At 58.9% G+C, this 14,486-nt stretch overlaps 2 protein-coding genes across 2 annotated transcripts in view; both read right to left on the minus strand.

The window, feature by feature from the left end:
- The window catches only part of LOC102866734 (chromosome unknown open reading frame, human C14orf80), a 10,913-nt gene extending 7,256 nt beyond the window's left edge, over positions 1-3,657 (minus strand). Inside the window, exons 1-5 of the mRNA XM_006902695.1 lie at positions 3,514-3,657; positions 3,353-3,431; positions 2,537-2,739; positions 2,189-2,356; positions 507-605 (exon numbers count right to left, since the gene is read on the minus strand). Coding sequence (XP_006902757.1) covers positions 507-605; positions 2,189-2,356; positions 2,537-2,739; positions 3,353-3,431; positions 3,514-3,657 — 693 coding nt within the window. The remainder of the gene's footprint in view (positions 1-506; positions 606-2,188; positions 2,357-2,536; positions 2,740-3,352; positions 3,432-3,513) is intronic.
- A 3,627-nt stretch (positions 3,658-7,284) lies between these two features.
- On the minus strand, positions 7,285-8,511 carry CRIP1 (cysteine-rich protein 1 (intestinal)). Its single transcript, XM_006902683.1, has 4 exons — positions 8,472-8,511; positions 7,629-7,723; positions 7,410-7,467; positions 7,285-7,325 (listed from the first exon to the last, which is right to left on the minus strand). Exons 1-4 carry the CDS (start codon positions 8,509-8,511, stop codon positions 7,285-7,287), a joined length of 234 nt encoding a protein of 77 aa, XP_006902745.1.
- Between the last annotated feature and the right edge of the window lie 5,975 nt (positions 8,512-14,486).

A 14,486-nucleotide genomic window follows, 5' to 3' on the forward strand; every position in this document is an offset into this window, starting at 1 on the left:
CTGCTAGGGGAACAAACAGGTTTGTCCTGAAGAGGGTGAAGCCAGAATGCTCCTTGGAGTCAAGGATTCTGAAGCTTCGTCTGACATACTTTGGGCACGTTGCAAGGAGGGACTGGTCCTTGGAGAGGGACATCACGTTTGGGAGAGTGGAGGGATGGCGCAGGAGAGGAAGACCGTTAATGAGATGGATCGATTCTGTAAGTGGAGTGGTGGGAATGAGTCTATTTGAGACGGCGAGGTTGGCACAGAACAGAATAGCGTTTAGGGCTCTTGTACACAAGGTTGCTATGTGTTGCAAGCTACTTGATGGCACATAACAACTACAACAAGAAGTGGTGATTCCAAGACTGTGTCACTGGAATATCAGAGGGTAGACCATCTCCCCTCAAGCACTGCCCGCCCTGGCCACACACAGCAGAGATGCAGCATTCACCCTGCCAGCAGCAGTGAACTGGCAGAGATGCCCACAGCTCAGAGACCCACACCTGTAGCTGCCCCAGTCTCACCTCCTGGCCACCCTCCGGGTTCCTGAGAAGCTCTGTTTCAGCAACAGACAGATGGCCGAGGCGCCTGTCGCTGTGGCAGTCCTGGGTGTATTCGTGAATCTGTCACAGGCAGAGCCTAGGCTTAGCAGAGACCAGACACAGGTGCCTGATCTGAGCTAGGCTGTTTCTTGGACCCCAGGGCCCAACAGGATGGTCCCTGTAGAGGCAGGGACCCAGAATGTCCCAGGCTCAGTTATCAGGTAATGCCACTTCTGTGGTTTCCTCTTCACTCACCTTCCCACAAGGGTACAAAGTACAGCTCTCATCTGCTGATGGAGTGTCAGGGGCCATGAGGGGAAGGGGTATCCCTGATCCCCCTACTATGGAATACCAAGGGCCATAAGTAGAGGGAGAACCCCTGCTCCCACCTATTACCAGTGGCCATGAGTGGAGAGAGTGCCCCTGCCACCCCAATGGAACACCAAGGGCCATGAGTAGATGAGGCACCTCTGATACTCCCAAGGATTATCAGGAGTCATGAAGGGAGGCAGCACCCATGCACCCCCAGCTGATAGAGGGCAAAGTGCTTTCTGTGGGGGTGAAACAACTACAGGCAGGCACTACAGTCCAGTGGAGCCGATGGAGGGCACATGAGAGTGACTACCTTGGGCTAGGGACCAGGGAGGGCACCCCAGCTGAAAGGGCAAGCAAGTGGGGAGCATTCCACAAGGGAAAGCAAGTTGGAGGAGGAGGAGCAAGAGGGAGTTGGTAATCCAGAGAGGGCCAGCAAGACCACAGCTGAGGACGGTCATCTGCTGAGGCTTCCCAGACTCAAGGAGCTCTTTCTGAAGCCCTAGGCTGTGCATGGGTAGGGACCTTGGCCACCTGTGCAGTCCAACTTCACAATGAACACAGAGCCCAGACTCACAATGACAGCTGTGCCCTCAGCAGCTAACTGCCCTATCAACTGCAGGGACCCTACTGCTTGCAGCACCGCACTCCAAAGAGGACAGCGTGTGCCCACCATGGGGAAGGAATGACAGAGGCTCCCCATGCTCAGCACCTCAGTCAATGCCTGGTTTCACTAGGCCTTGAACATGGAGGAAACAACCTGGCCCGTGTGAGCACAGCTGAGAAGGCCACCAGGAACCTCGTCCACAGTGGACTCCAAGGTTCCTATAGGGTTCTACCTGCAGAGGGCAGTTAACAAGTTCCTGTTCTGAGGATACCCCAAACCACTGGTGGGAAATAAGTCAGTGTGCCAGGGCACTGGCTCCAGCACAGGAACCAGGATTCCTCTCCTACTGCCTACAGCAGCCCCACTTGGTCAGCGTAACCAAAAGTGTTCTGCAGATACCCACTCACCAGAGGCAACAAGCAGACTGACCACATGGAACAGGAGACAGGGTGATGCTGCACCCAAAGTCAGAATCTCCCCACAGGATGTGCCCTCATGGGATCCCAGGTACCATCAGTGGCAGAGGCTGGGGTCTCTAATGTCTTCTCAGGGGCAGCAATGCTGAAGCCTGGCTTCCACTGCAGGGTACCCCACCACCAACCCAGTGTGCCAACCCAGGGCTCCATACAAGGACAGAACTGTAGCCCACCACACATAACCCAGGCTGGGGCCCAGCTCTAGTGGCAGGCACAGACAGGGAGGGGTGGAGGAGACCCCTTGGGGAAAGGTACAATAAGTCAGCTACCTTGCTCAGGAGAGCACAGTGCTCCTCATGGCTGGAGATGAGGTACCGCCACCTGAACCGCAGCTTTCCCATCAGCCACTGTACAAGGCGGACGTCTACAGGGCTGCCAGTGTCCTTGTGGGCTTCAGTTGAGTCAGAGCTGGCCCTGCCAAAGGCTAGGTCCTCACACTGGTATGCATAGAGGAGAGGAGTGAACACCGAGGCAAGGGAGCTCCGGTGGAGACCCACTCTGGAAATGGCTGGGGTGGACAATCTCATAAACTGGGGTCAGGCCAGAGTGAGTCTGAAAGGCCGAGACCACCGAAGGCTCCAGCGGGGGACCCACTAGGCCGTGGGACCCGCACCCACCTCGCACGCGGGCATCTCGTCGCCCAGGTGCACCCGCTTCCGGGCCAGTAGCGATTCGAGCAGGGGCCCGCGGGCCAGGAGCCAGGACAGGGCCAGCAGGAGCTCACGGCTGGACTGGGAGCCATCTTCCGGGAGCTGAGAGAGGGCCGTCCGAGGATAGCCCTGGGCACGCAGCACAGCCTTCACCAGGCGGACCTGAGCCTCTGTGGGGGCGGTCAGCTCAAAGGGTCAGCGCAAAAGACCCCATCACCCCCTAGCACCACCACCACCCGCGGCAAGTCCGCCCCAAGCAGAGGTGCTGTGGGCAGGACAGGAAGGGGACCAGGTGCGCTCCTGCAGGGTCGGAAGGTGAGGAGCGGGCTAAAGTGGACAAGCAGGTCAGGGACCAAAGATGTGGGCAGCAATGATTAACTAGGGCGGGATTTGCTGGTGGGCGTGGGTTCGTTGGGTGGGCGGGGTCTGATGGCTGGGCGGGGTCTGATGGCTGGGCGGGGTTTACTAGGTGAGTAGGGGGGAGGTCCGCAGGGTGGGCGGGATTTACTAAGTGGGCGAGGTCCGCTGGGGTCCGGTGGATGGGCGGGGTTCGCTGGTTGGGCGGGGTGGGGCCTGAGCGGACGAAAGAGGCCAGAGGCTGAGCAGAAGGTTTACAGTGAGCAGTGGAGTCAGGGGCAAAGGGGGACTTGATGGGGGCGGCGTTACCAGAGATGTGGCACAAAACGAACAGCAAAGAGAAGGGCGGAGGGGAGAGCCAGGGGCAACATTGACCAAGGAGGTGGGTGTGGTCACGTGCACGGCGGGGCCGGCTGGGGGGCCTACCGATGCTCAGAGAGGAGGTAGCTTCATCGTCAGGGTTCGGCGCGAGCACGTGGTAGAGCAGCCGCCAGAGCGCAGGGGCCTACGGACACAAAGAGCGGGCGGTCAGCGGAGCCCGTCTCCCCGCGCTCACCAGTGCCTTATTCCCGCCCCGCAGGCCTCACCGCCTCCGGGAGGTCGAACTTGGCACGACGGAAAGTCTCGGGGCTAATTCCGGCGGGAAGCGTCCGACTCAGTGCAGCGATGGCCTTGGGTAAGGTCCTCGTCCCGGCCCCAGCCACCTGGCTGACCTGCCGCCGCCGCCCCATGCTGCCCGGACCAGTGTAACTCAGATCGCCCGCTGCCGTCACCGCCGGCCACCGCATCCAATCACCGCTGGCTGCGACCCTACATACCATCAGTGCGCCCAATCAACACCGCCTGTTTTCCCTACCGCCCAGTCACCGCTGATGATTGACACACCGTCCCGCCTCTGCGGCCCCGTATCCAATCAGCGCCTAGGATTTGCTCTCTGCGCCCAATCACCGCGGCATCCGGGCCACCGCATTGTCCTTTTGGCAGAGCTTCCGGGCCGTGGGCAGGGGCGGTTTGGGGTAAAGTCTTGAACACCTTGTCACCGCTAGATCCCCGGCACCGCATCTGTGAACAGAGCAGTGGGGACGCGCTTGGGGCGGTTTAGGTCTCCTTGGGCCCCGTGCGCAACCATAGGGTGAGAGGCCAGGGCGAGACCTGGGCATGGAGGCCGGCCACTCTCCCAACCCGCAAGTCCCCAGGCTCGTGTCCACAGGCCTCCCCTGCAGCCCTTCTTCCTGCAACTTGGGCCCTTCATTCCTCCCGTTTGAAAATAGACTGACAGATTTTTCTATGAACTGATCGTGGGTTTGAAACAACACTCTTAGCAATACTTGTCAATTGCATACCGCCGAACCTACTCAAGATAAATGCAGGTGGCAGTTCATAGCTGTACTTATACCAGCGAATACCGTGCACCCCAAACTTCCGAGGTCATGAATTGGTAAACAAAGTGTTCGATGGACACAATGAAAATGAGCAAAGCACTCTATATGTTAAAATATCGGTCGAGGGAACTTGTTGAGAATATTAAAAAAATAAATCTGTTAGGGAGCTCTGGTGGACTAGTGGCAAAGAAGCTGCACTGCAATCGCGAAAGTGCGCAGTTCGAATCCACCAGATGCTCTGCTGGAGACGGAAGGGCAAATTTCCTGTGCCAGCCGGATCCTATTCGACGGTAGACAAGAAGAAAAGAATCTGTTGTGATGGTCGCACATTTGATAAAAATGACTGGCTGTTCGAGAATGCCTTTCAAAGGCAGGTAAAGTTGCCTTGGTGGGACTGTAGTATCCCAATGACTGCCAAAAGGGCAAGTGTATCTTGGAAACGGTGCAGTTAGGCAGGGTGCTTATTGGAGACAAGGATGGTGAAACTTTGTCTCACATACTGTGGGCATGTTGTTGTTATGTGGCGTCGAGTCTTCTGCGACCCTATGTACAACAGCCCTAAACCCTGCTCTATCCTGTGCCAATCGCACTGCCTCTGACACACCCATCCCAATTACCCCATTCACTGAATCAATCCACCTCATAGAGGGTCTTCCCCTCCTGCACTGTCCCTCCACCCTCCCAAGCATGATGTCCCTCTCCAAGGACCTGTCCCTCCTTACAACATGTCCAAAGTATGTCAGACGAAGCCCCAGAATCCTTGCCTCCAAGGAGTAGCGTGGTTTAACCCTCTCTAGGATGAATCTGTTTCAGTATGGATTGAGGCTCAATGTCAAGAAGACAAAGATTCTCACCACTGGGCCAATTGGCAGCATCAGGATGGGTGGCAAAGAGATAGAGATTGTTCACAGCTTCAGTTTGCTTGGCTCCGCGGTCAACACTCTTGGCACCAGCAGCCAGGAAATCAAAAAACGTATTGCGATGGGAAAGTCTTCTGCTGTTAGGGACCTCTCTAAAGTACTCAAGAGCAACGGTGTGTCTCTGGAGACTAAGGTGCGTCTGATACAGGCCATTGTCTTCGCAATCACTTGTTATGCATCAGAGAGTTGGACAATGACCAAGGAGGATAGAAGGAGAATTGATGCCTTTGAGCTGTGATGCTGGAGAAGAGTATTGAATGTACCATGGGGATGTTGTTAGGGAAGATTATTCCTTGGAAAAGGACATGCTTGGAAAAGTGGAGGGTCAGCGAAATAGAGGAAGACTCTCAAATAGATTGACACAGTGACTGTAATGGTATTTGCATGGCAGAGATGGTCAGCAGGGTTTAGAGCTGTTCACAGGGTCACTAGGAGATGTAGCTGACTCACTGCCGCTTAATAACAGGGCTGTTGAAGCAAGCCTCCCCACTGAGGCTCCCAGTCCCTGAGCCTTCCCTACAGCCCTCCTTCTCCAATCAGCCCTCCTCTTCCCCGTTAGTATGCAGCCTGCTCCGTCTCTGTCAACTTTTTACCAAATGACCCCTTCCAACTAGTCCCATGCTGCCCTCCTCCCGCCTGTGTGAGTCTTGCTGCCTGCCCTCCTAACCTCCACCTGCCCTCCCTTCCAGCGTCCATCTTCCCTGACGTTCTCCATACTGCTGTCCAGGGATCTTCCAACTATACAGCTTCCAACTACACAGCTCTTGTAGCTGAGGATACAGACCTCATCCCCTACTCCTTCCACTTTGGATCCTAATACCATGAAATCCTTAAACTCTAAGAGCCCTTTCCCTCTTGGACTTTGGTACATCCAGGGCCTTCTGCTCTACCCTGCCTCACGAGGCCTTGCCACTCCCACTCATCAGTTCTCCGAGCACAATCCCGAAGGCTGCTCCTCTTTGAGCAGGGTGGAGACGCCTTATCCTGGCTGCTCTCCCAGCTCAGTAGACATCTGTCCTACTGCTCCTCACCATGCAGTACCGACTCTGGCCACCAGGTGTCATCTAAGTAGGATGACACACACCCCATATCCTTCCCACAATGCCTCTCCATCCATCACCGTAAACACTTGGCTCCCCCACATTTAGAATGCCGCTATCACCCGTTAACCACCAAGAACAAATGTGCATGTGTACACACAGATTCTGTCCAGCTCAGACTTCTTGAAGGACCCCCACCAAATCCAGAACCAAGACAGCACCTCAGATCCTGGCAGAGTCGGCTTGCAGCTGCCAGAGAAGAATCTCAAAGGCTTAGAGGAGGCCTATGAGGACTGTTGTTGCCTGCTGTGATGGGGGGGGGGGGGGGTCCAAAAAGGGCTCCTAATCATTAAACCACAGCCAGTATCTCAAATCTGGTGAGAGAGATGGCAAAGGTGGGGAGTGGCGGCAGCAGCATGTCTGAGTGGGCAGGGCCAAGATCTCTAGTCAGCCACCACCTGCCTCTGCAGAGGTGGGGGCAACAGGAAGTGGGAAAGGGGCAGGCTAGTCCCCACCACAACCCCTAGAAGAGGCTCAAAAAGGGAACTAACATGAGCTGCAGCTGACTCACCCATGTACCTCCCAGGCCAGGCCTTCCCCTGCTAACCTCATCTATCTCAGACCCACCAAGGTGGCCTGTGGTCTCTGCCTGTATGAGGTTGTGGGCTTCAAGCGTCTCCCCAACCTCTGCCCAAGGCTGGCCAGCTCCAAGCAGACAGCAGGTGATGCCTGCTGCAGCAGGGACAGTGGACACCCACAGGGGCCCACTTATCCCAGCACGAATGCACGCACCACACACAAGCACATGCATGTCACACACACGGATGTACACATGGCCTTCAGTGTGTCTGGAGTTTATTGACAGCGTGAGTGGGTACAGAGAAGCTGCTGACACTGGGGGTCAGGGCTTGGCATCTGCCCCTGGAGGGGCAGCAGTGTGGCAGTTGGCTGGTGAGAACAGAGAAGTGAGGGCTGTGCTCCCTTGAGCATTTCTCCAGAAAGGCTGAACCCTGGATCTACTTGAAAGTGTGGCTCTCAGCTCCTCCACGCCCAAAGCCTGCAGAGAAGAGGTCACAAGTTAGGGCTAAGAGGCCTGTGGGGAAGGCTGTAAGGCTGGGTGGGAAGCGGGTGAGGAGCATACCTTTGGGCCCAAACATGGCTGCATAGCAGGGGTGGTTACAGTAGGGCTTGCCCTCATGCTGTGGAGAGAACGGTGGTGAGGGAGGCTGTGCTCATGCCCTGCACCCCAGCCCTCAATTTCCCCACCTTACAGTGGCCCCGCACCCCTGTGCCCTGCACCCCAGCCCTCAATGCCCCCACCTTAGGGTGGCCCTGCACCCCAGCCCTCAGCGCCCCTCACCTCGGCATGGCCCCCAGAGGTCAGTGTCTTTCCGCATTTCTCACACTTGAGGCAGGGCCGGTGCCAGTCCTTGCCCAGGGATGTCACCCGCTCAGCTAAGGAGCACAGGCCCTAGTGAGACCCTGCTCATCGCCTGGTGGCCCCCACACCCTGCCTCCGGGTCACATGGGCCTGAGACCTGGGCCACCACGCAGACATTCTCCCGGCCAGTCCCGGAGCCCAGTACAGACTAAGGAACAGGACGGGGAGGGTCCCGGACCAGGCGGGTGGGCAGAAAGGGGGAGTGAGGGGAGCCACCATGGGGTCTGGGGTCAGGCAGTCTGGATTTGCAGCCCATGGGGCGGGAGGCGATGAGCTTCCCGCTTCCCCGCCGCGCCCCGTGGGTGGGGTCGGGCGCCAGCGACCTCTCCCTCCCGTGCGAGGGCGGAGGGGCCCCGGGCGCTGGTTTCCGCGTCTGTTTCCACTCAGCGCTGGGAGGGGCGGCGGAGCACGCGCTCCTACCTCCCCGGGTCCCCACCCAGAGCGGGCCCCAGGGACGGAGGGGACAGGAATCTGGGGAGCCCCGTCCCCAGTGAAGCAGAGACCGGGAGACACCGAGTGATAGGGAGAGGGGAGACCCCAAAGAGGGACCGGGAGCGGGACAGGGTAGGCAGAGCGGAGCAGTAGGGACGCGAAGAGGCCCCAGGCGGACAGGGAACACCCGATGTCACAGGCGCGCGTCTAGGGAGGGGGTGACCGCGCGGGCTGTGGTCTTTGCTCCGCTTCTGGCGCCCAGGACTCGTACCCCTGCCCAGCTGTGCCGGCCGCCCGGCTGTGCGTCCGCGCCTTCGCCCCGAGCCTTACCGAAATATACCTCCTTGTCGCACTTCGGGCACTTGGGCATAGCTGCGCTCGTCGAGGCTGCAGGCGCGGGGACAGGACAGCGCGGGGTGCGGGTCCTGCCGGGTGCGCGCCTTTCAGGGAGCCGAGGCCCCGCCCCTCGAGGCCCCGCCCCCAAGTCCCGCCCCTTGAGTCCCGGACTTGGACCCCAGGGACCTAGGTTCAGACAGGCTGGCCACAAAGGTCGTCTGATCGACCTCTGCCTCTAAGCCAGGACAGGCCTCGGGGGCGGGGGGGGCGAGGGGCGCAGGGGACCGCGGGAACTGGGGGCAGCGGGACGGGGCTTCTTTCTCAAGTCACGAGGAGGGACCATCCCTGGACTGAGTGCCCTCGCCTCATCCCGCCTGCACCTGCTCAAGCCCTGAAGTCTGGGGGAGCCTGGACGGAAGCGGATGGCTCCACTAAAAGGCAAAGTTGCAAATTAGCGTGGGAGACTTTCTCCCCACCCATTCTGTCTGACACCATCCCATGCTGATAGCAGGTCCCCACCCGGCACCCCTCTCATCCTGGGGACCTGGAGGACTCTCACCCCTCACTCCACCTACCCCGGGGGGGCCTGGAGGACACTCACCCCGCACCCCTACCACCCCAGGGGACCTGGAGGCTGGAGAATTCTCACCCCGCACCCCTCTCACCACAGGGGTCCTGGAGGAGGCCCACCTCACACCCCTCACATCCCGAGGTCCTGGAGGACTCACCCTGCACCCCTCCCATCCCGGGGGCCTGGAGGACTCTCACCCTGCATCCCTCCCATCCCGGGAAAGAACTTGGAGGAGTCTCACCAGACCCCCTCTCATCACCATCCAGGGATCCTGGAGGATTCTACTCCAGCACCCCTCCCATCACGCCCACCCCATGGCTTCTACTGTCCTCCACTCACAGGGAAGTATCCTGGGACCATAGCGGACAGGGAGTGGGAGGAATTCTGAAGGGGCAGCTCCAACCAGGAAAGCCCCCTCCTTCCTTAGTTGGCGGTACACAGGTCTGTCAGAGACAACCTCACCAGGGGGCCACTATTCTCTACAGAGAGGAGGAGGTGTTTTGTGTGCACCCCTCCTATAGAAAGGAAGGGGGTGCCTGGCACGAAGATGCGGGGGAGGGTGTTATCTCCGAGGGAAGCGCCTGCGCCCCGTGGTCCAAGTCCACCCAGTGGAGGAGGGGAGGCTGCCTGGCGCCATGCTGGTGCCAGTGGAAACTGCCCCCCCCCCCCGACCCCAGCCCTGCTCTGCAGGTCTCCCGCCATTGACGAGGGTGGAGGCGCCAGCTGCGGGGTCACTGAACTCCATTCTCTATCAGCGGGTCTGGGCAGGAGACTCTTCCCAACCTTAGCCCTGCCTGGATAGCAGCAAGAGCCCTACTCCACCCTGAAATCCCTGACCTGGGCCCTGCCCTCTGCCTTACCATGCCATCACCCAATGACTGCCACCAAAGCCACCTCCCTGTGTTGGTAAGGGGCCCACCAGAACCCCCTCCTCTCTCTGTGGGATACCCTCTCTTTTCTCTCTGTAGGAGAGGTGTCCACCAGGCACTCCCTCCTCTCTATAGAAGGGGTGCTCTGTCTTTGGATGACTCACCTCCCTACATACACTTATGAGGGGCCCTCTGGCCACGCCCATTTCTTGTCTTTACCTACTAAGCTAGCATCCGTACACTGACAACTCCAAACCCAGCAGCCTCCCTTGCCCTCCCTTCTGTCCAAATCTCCTCTGGCCTCCCTGTCCACCCCGCACCCCCACCCATCTTGAAAAACAAAGCATCATCACAGGACACCACCCTCCTTCCAGAATCCTAGACCTTGGATCTGACAGCCTCAGGGCCTGGCTGCTGCCTCTGGCCCCTCAGTGCTGACTGCCTAGTACCTCTGAAGGGTAGGGTGGGGCCTCTGTCAGAGCAGCAGAGCCTTTCCATGCGCCCGAGGGACACAGGCATACATGGTCACATCTGGGCCCACTGGCCTCTCTGCCTGGCATTAGGTACCACTATGTGCTTTCTTGAGTTAAGGCTGCCAGCCCAACCCTCTGGCCCTCCACCCTGTCCCTCCAGTCTCCTTGGCTTGGGCTTGATGCTGCTACTTCACCTACACTGGGCTGGGAACAGGAGGGCTGGCCTGCTTCCTTCATCCACTGGCCCCAGGGTCTGTGAGCTTAGGGTAGTGGACCGAGGAGGAATGAAGGCACAGCTTCCAGGGACAGAAATGCAAGCAGAGGCAGGAAAGAGGCAAAGGTGCTTAGTGGAACGGGAGAGAGGCAGGCAGTGGCCAGAGGCAGGTGGTGAGCAGGGGATTCTGGGAAAGCCAGGTGTAGAGCCTCAGCCTGGGTGGGGGTCACTCCCTTGGCCCAGGCCACACACACTGCACACAAATGGCAGCTGGGCCTGCCTGGGGGTGGAGGGGGTCTCCACACAGGATGAGTGCTCATGGGTACTCATGTGTGTCCTCGGGGAGAGGAGTGAGGGTGAGGTGATGGGTGTGCCTGTGGACATTATCTGCATGAGGGTGTGTCCCTGTGCATGTCAGCCTTTGGGAGCAGCTATCTACCCATGTTTCTGTCCTACCAACACGCTGCCTGACAACTTCCAGCTTCGAGGGACACTAGCCAGGGCAGTGACTAGTCCTTGCTCTTAAAGCACTGCCCCCACCCTAGGATGGCCCTTCCTCACACTCTGGACTCAAAGCCTGCTCTGCCTGAGGGGGAGGCCCCCCCTTGAAAAGTGGGGTGACCAAGGAGTCCCAGACAACCCCATGTTATTTCCTGTTGCCATGGTTACCAGGAAAGAGGAGGGTGCTGGGCAAGACAGCACTATGGGCCTTGCCCTCTGGGCTTTGTGCAAATGCAGCCTTTCCCACATAGAGCCACAGACACACTTTCTGAGACACCCCAAAACTTTAGTCACAAACTGTCCTTTTAAGCCTCCTTTGACCAGAACTTTCTATCCAGCCTTCCTGTGGAGGCTGTCACCCCCTTAGCTACAGTGTCGCACATATACACACACTCACACACATGCTCACACACAGCTCTCTGTGGCTGGTGCAGGGCTCTTTGCTCCACCCAAACTCCACGTCCAGGTAGCTCCCAACCCCATCTGGGGGCTTACTGGGGACAGTTAGGACCCAAACAAGGCTCTTCAGAGCCCTGAATCCAGGAATCCCTGAATCCAGAATTCCCTGAATCCAATCAAGACACAAGGACCCTCTGTCCCATCAGCTCCCCTGTCCCTGATCTGGACTCACCCCAAGGCCCACATCTCATCTGCCTAGCCTGCCTCTCCCATCTCCCACAGCTAAATGGTGTTTTCATCTGCTGCAAATAAACAGGGCAGGGTGAGGGCCCTGACATGGCCTCCCATAGCCCCTGTGCAGCAGCTAAGGCCAAGCCAGCAGGCACTTAAGCCCTGCCATTAACCCATGGGGGACAGAACAGATGTGCTGAACTCTGAGTGCTAGCCCCTGACGACCTCTGTCCGAGGCACCTGGGGCTCCTATGAGGGAATTCAGAGTGTGTTCTACTGAGGCTCCACTACCTGTGCCCCTGAAGACACCCCCCTACCAGCCCAGACCTATAGGAGCATGCAGGACCATGCGGGAGTCCTGATGGGGCCCTGCTGCGCATTGTGGGGAGCTATCTGGACTGCCACAACAGGCCACAGCCTACAATGACCGCTGAGGAATTCCAGGCTAAGGGCTCCAGCAATTCACCCACACTGGGACAGTTCTGCTCCCTGGGAGAACTTGCCTGGCCCCTGCCTGTGCTGGCTGCCATAACCTGGCCACACCACTATCTGAGAGAGTCCTGCCCAGTCCTTGTCCCTGCCAGGGTGGGCACCTCAGTCCTCCTTCAGGCCCCTCAGAATGGACAGGAAGCTCCTGCATGCTGCCATGGTTTTTGAGCAGTTTGGGAAAGTGTGGGACCACAGCTGACCAGGACTCAGGCCTCTCAGAACCCTCTCCACATCGCTGGCTGAGTCAGGGAAGCTCAGACATTCCCAGGGCCTATTTTTGGCTTCGTATCTCATGGGACCCCATGTCTGCGTGAACAGACAAGGGGTAGGCCTGCTGGGCCTGTGCAGGGGTGGGGGAGGGGAGATGGAAGCTGTCATTTCCCAGAAAGGCTCACTGGCCTGAGCAGCACCTCCAGGGTCCAGGCGGGGGACCATCGTGTTTCTGAAGTCCCTCGCTAGCCCTGCTCCCTGACCTGTGTCCATATTCTGGCCAGAACAGGGTGCTCCTGTAGCTTCCTCAAGACTGGGCCTGGTGCCCTAATCTCTTGAGTGGGCAGAGAAGCCTACAGCCTCACTGACCAAGCAGCTGGGTAGAACTGGCATTTTCACCTGGCCATCCTGGCCCCTAGCCAGTTCTCACCCACACCTCCCACTCTCACCCCCACTCCCACACTTGATGGTCTCTAGATACCAAGGCCTCCAGCTACAGAAACCCTCTGGGGACTCGTCAGCCGGCTCTGTGCCCATGTCCTCCCAGGACTGAAGCAAGTTCTCAGAGGCTGGGTTGGGTGTGGTCAGGGAGCGCCAGAAGTTGGTGGAAGCTGGAAGGGACGGGGGGGCTCCAAGGGACTGTTTCAAGGGTCACTGTGGGTACAGTAGGCTAGAGGATCTGGGCCCTCAAAGAAGTGGGGGTACCTGGATGGTGGACCGCATGCCTGCAGAGATGCAGACAGAAACCAGGTCTGCTAGGGTGAGTTTCAGCCAAAAGACAAACAGGGAGGCCACAGGGCCAGGTAAACCGCTTTGCTTAGCAGAGGGTTGGGGATGGGGGTGTCTGGCCTGTCTGGTCTCCAGGGGACTTGGGAGTTCGAGGATTTGGTTCCCAGGGGCTCTGGTGGGGGGAGGGGGCACAGTTCTTCCAGGGTGGAAGGGCGCCGTCTTGCAGGGAGAGGCAGTGAGGGCAGGACATGCCCGGGGACAATGGCTTGTTTTCCCCCAGTGCCTCCATCAAGGGGGAGTCAGGAATGCGGACACTCCAGGAAGCACCTGGCTCCCAGCCCGAGGGGAGGGGACGTGGGGTGCTCCTGATGCGGGTAGCTGCTGAGAGCACAGGGTGCCTGGCCTCTTTGCCTGGGCTGACGCAGCCCAGCGAGGCAAACAGTAGCGGCAACCCGCCCAGGTTTCCATGACAACCCCGGGAAACAAACAGAGGCGAGTCACCCTCTGCCCGCAGGAAATAGAGCTGGCCCTCCCCAGCCGGATCTGGGGTGCCGCTGTCTCTGGCCAGCCCAAGGCTAGGTTTCTTCATGTCTTGAGGGTACCACTCTTCCCTCAGTTCCAGTAGTCAGCCATCAGGATCTTCACACTCACAGAGCTGCAGCCAGCACCCTGCGTGCAGTCCACCACCGTCTGCTTCACTGGAGGCTCCCAGGGGAGGCATCCCCCTGGCCCCCGCCTCCAGTCTCCACTTCCACTGGCAGCAGGAATTTCCCACCTGGAGCTCAGCCAGGGGTTGGGATGCGGCATCTGACTCCCAGCCAGGAAGCTCTGGCCACGCTGGCATGAGGGTGACACAGGGAGTCACCCTTCCTCTGAGCCCACTATCTTGGCCCCAGTACCTGGACCAGTCTCCCCTCTGCCTGAGCTCCAAACCCTGACCCACAGTCCAGCCGCTAGCTGGGGTCCTGGATCTCCCAGCCTTGCTGTGCAGCAGGGCTGGCTGTACCCACCCCCAGCCCAGATGGCAGCACACAGGGCAAGGGGCCAGGCATTCAGACATAAGCTCCATCTGAGGCTGTGTGGCTGGGATGTGGAGCAAGAGTGCAGGCAGTTGGATGGGGAGGGGGCCCGCGCCCACAGCGCCCACAGCTGCACTAGCAGAAGGCTGTCCTGGGCTCAGAGAAACAGAACAAGAACTGCTGTGTGGGGCAGAGGACACGGACCTTCTGAAGCAGGCTTGAGACTCTCCCTCAGGATGGGTGTCTTGAGGGTCATCCGGACTTATGGTGCAGGAGTTGGGGAGCACAGAAACCAAGAGAAGGT

Source organism: Elephantulus edwardii, unplaced genomic scaffold, assembly GCF_000299155.1.
Source record: "Elephantulus edwardii isolate Elephantulus edwardi_28Jun2011 unplaced genomic scaffold, EleEdw1.0 scaffold00440, whole genome shotgun sequence".
Lineage (NCBI taxonomy): Eukaryota > Metazoa > Chordata > Mammalia > Macroscelidea > Macroscelididae > Elephantulus > Elephantulus edwardii.

Excerpts from the sequence above, each read along its gene's own strand:
- CRIP1 (XM_006902683.1), bottom strand. The coding sequence starts at position 8,511 with ATGCCCAAGTGCCCGAAGTGCGACAAGGAGGTATATTTCG. Across the intron at positions 7,468-7,628 it reads CCTCTGGGGGCCATGCCGAG|CATGAGGGCAAGCCCTACTG; the intron begins GTGAGGGGCGCT and ends TTCTCTCCACAG. Across the intron at positions 7,326-7,409 it reads AGCCATGTTTGGGCCCAAAG|GCTTTGGGCGTGGAGGAGCT; the intron begins GTATGCTCCTCA and ends TCTTCTCTGCAG.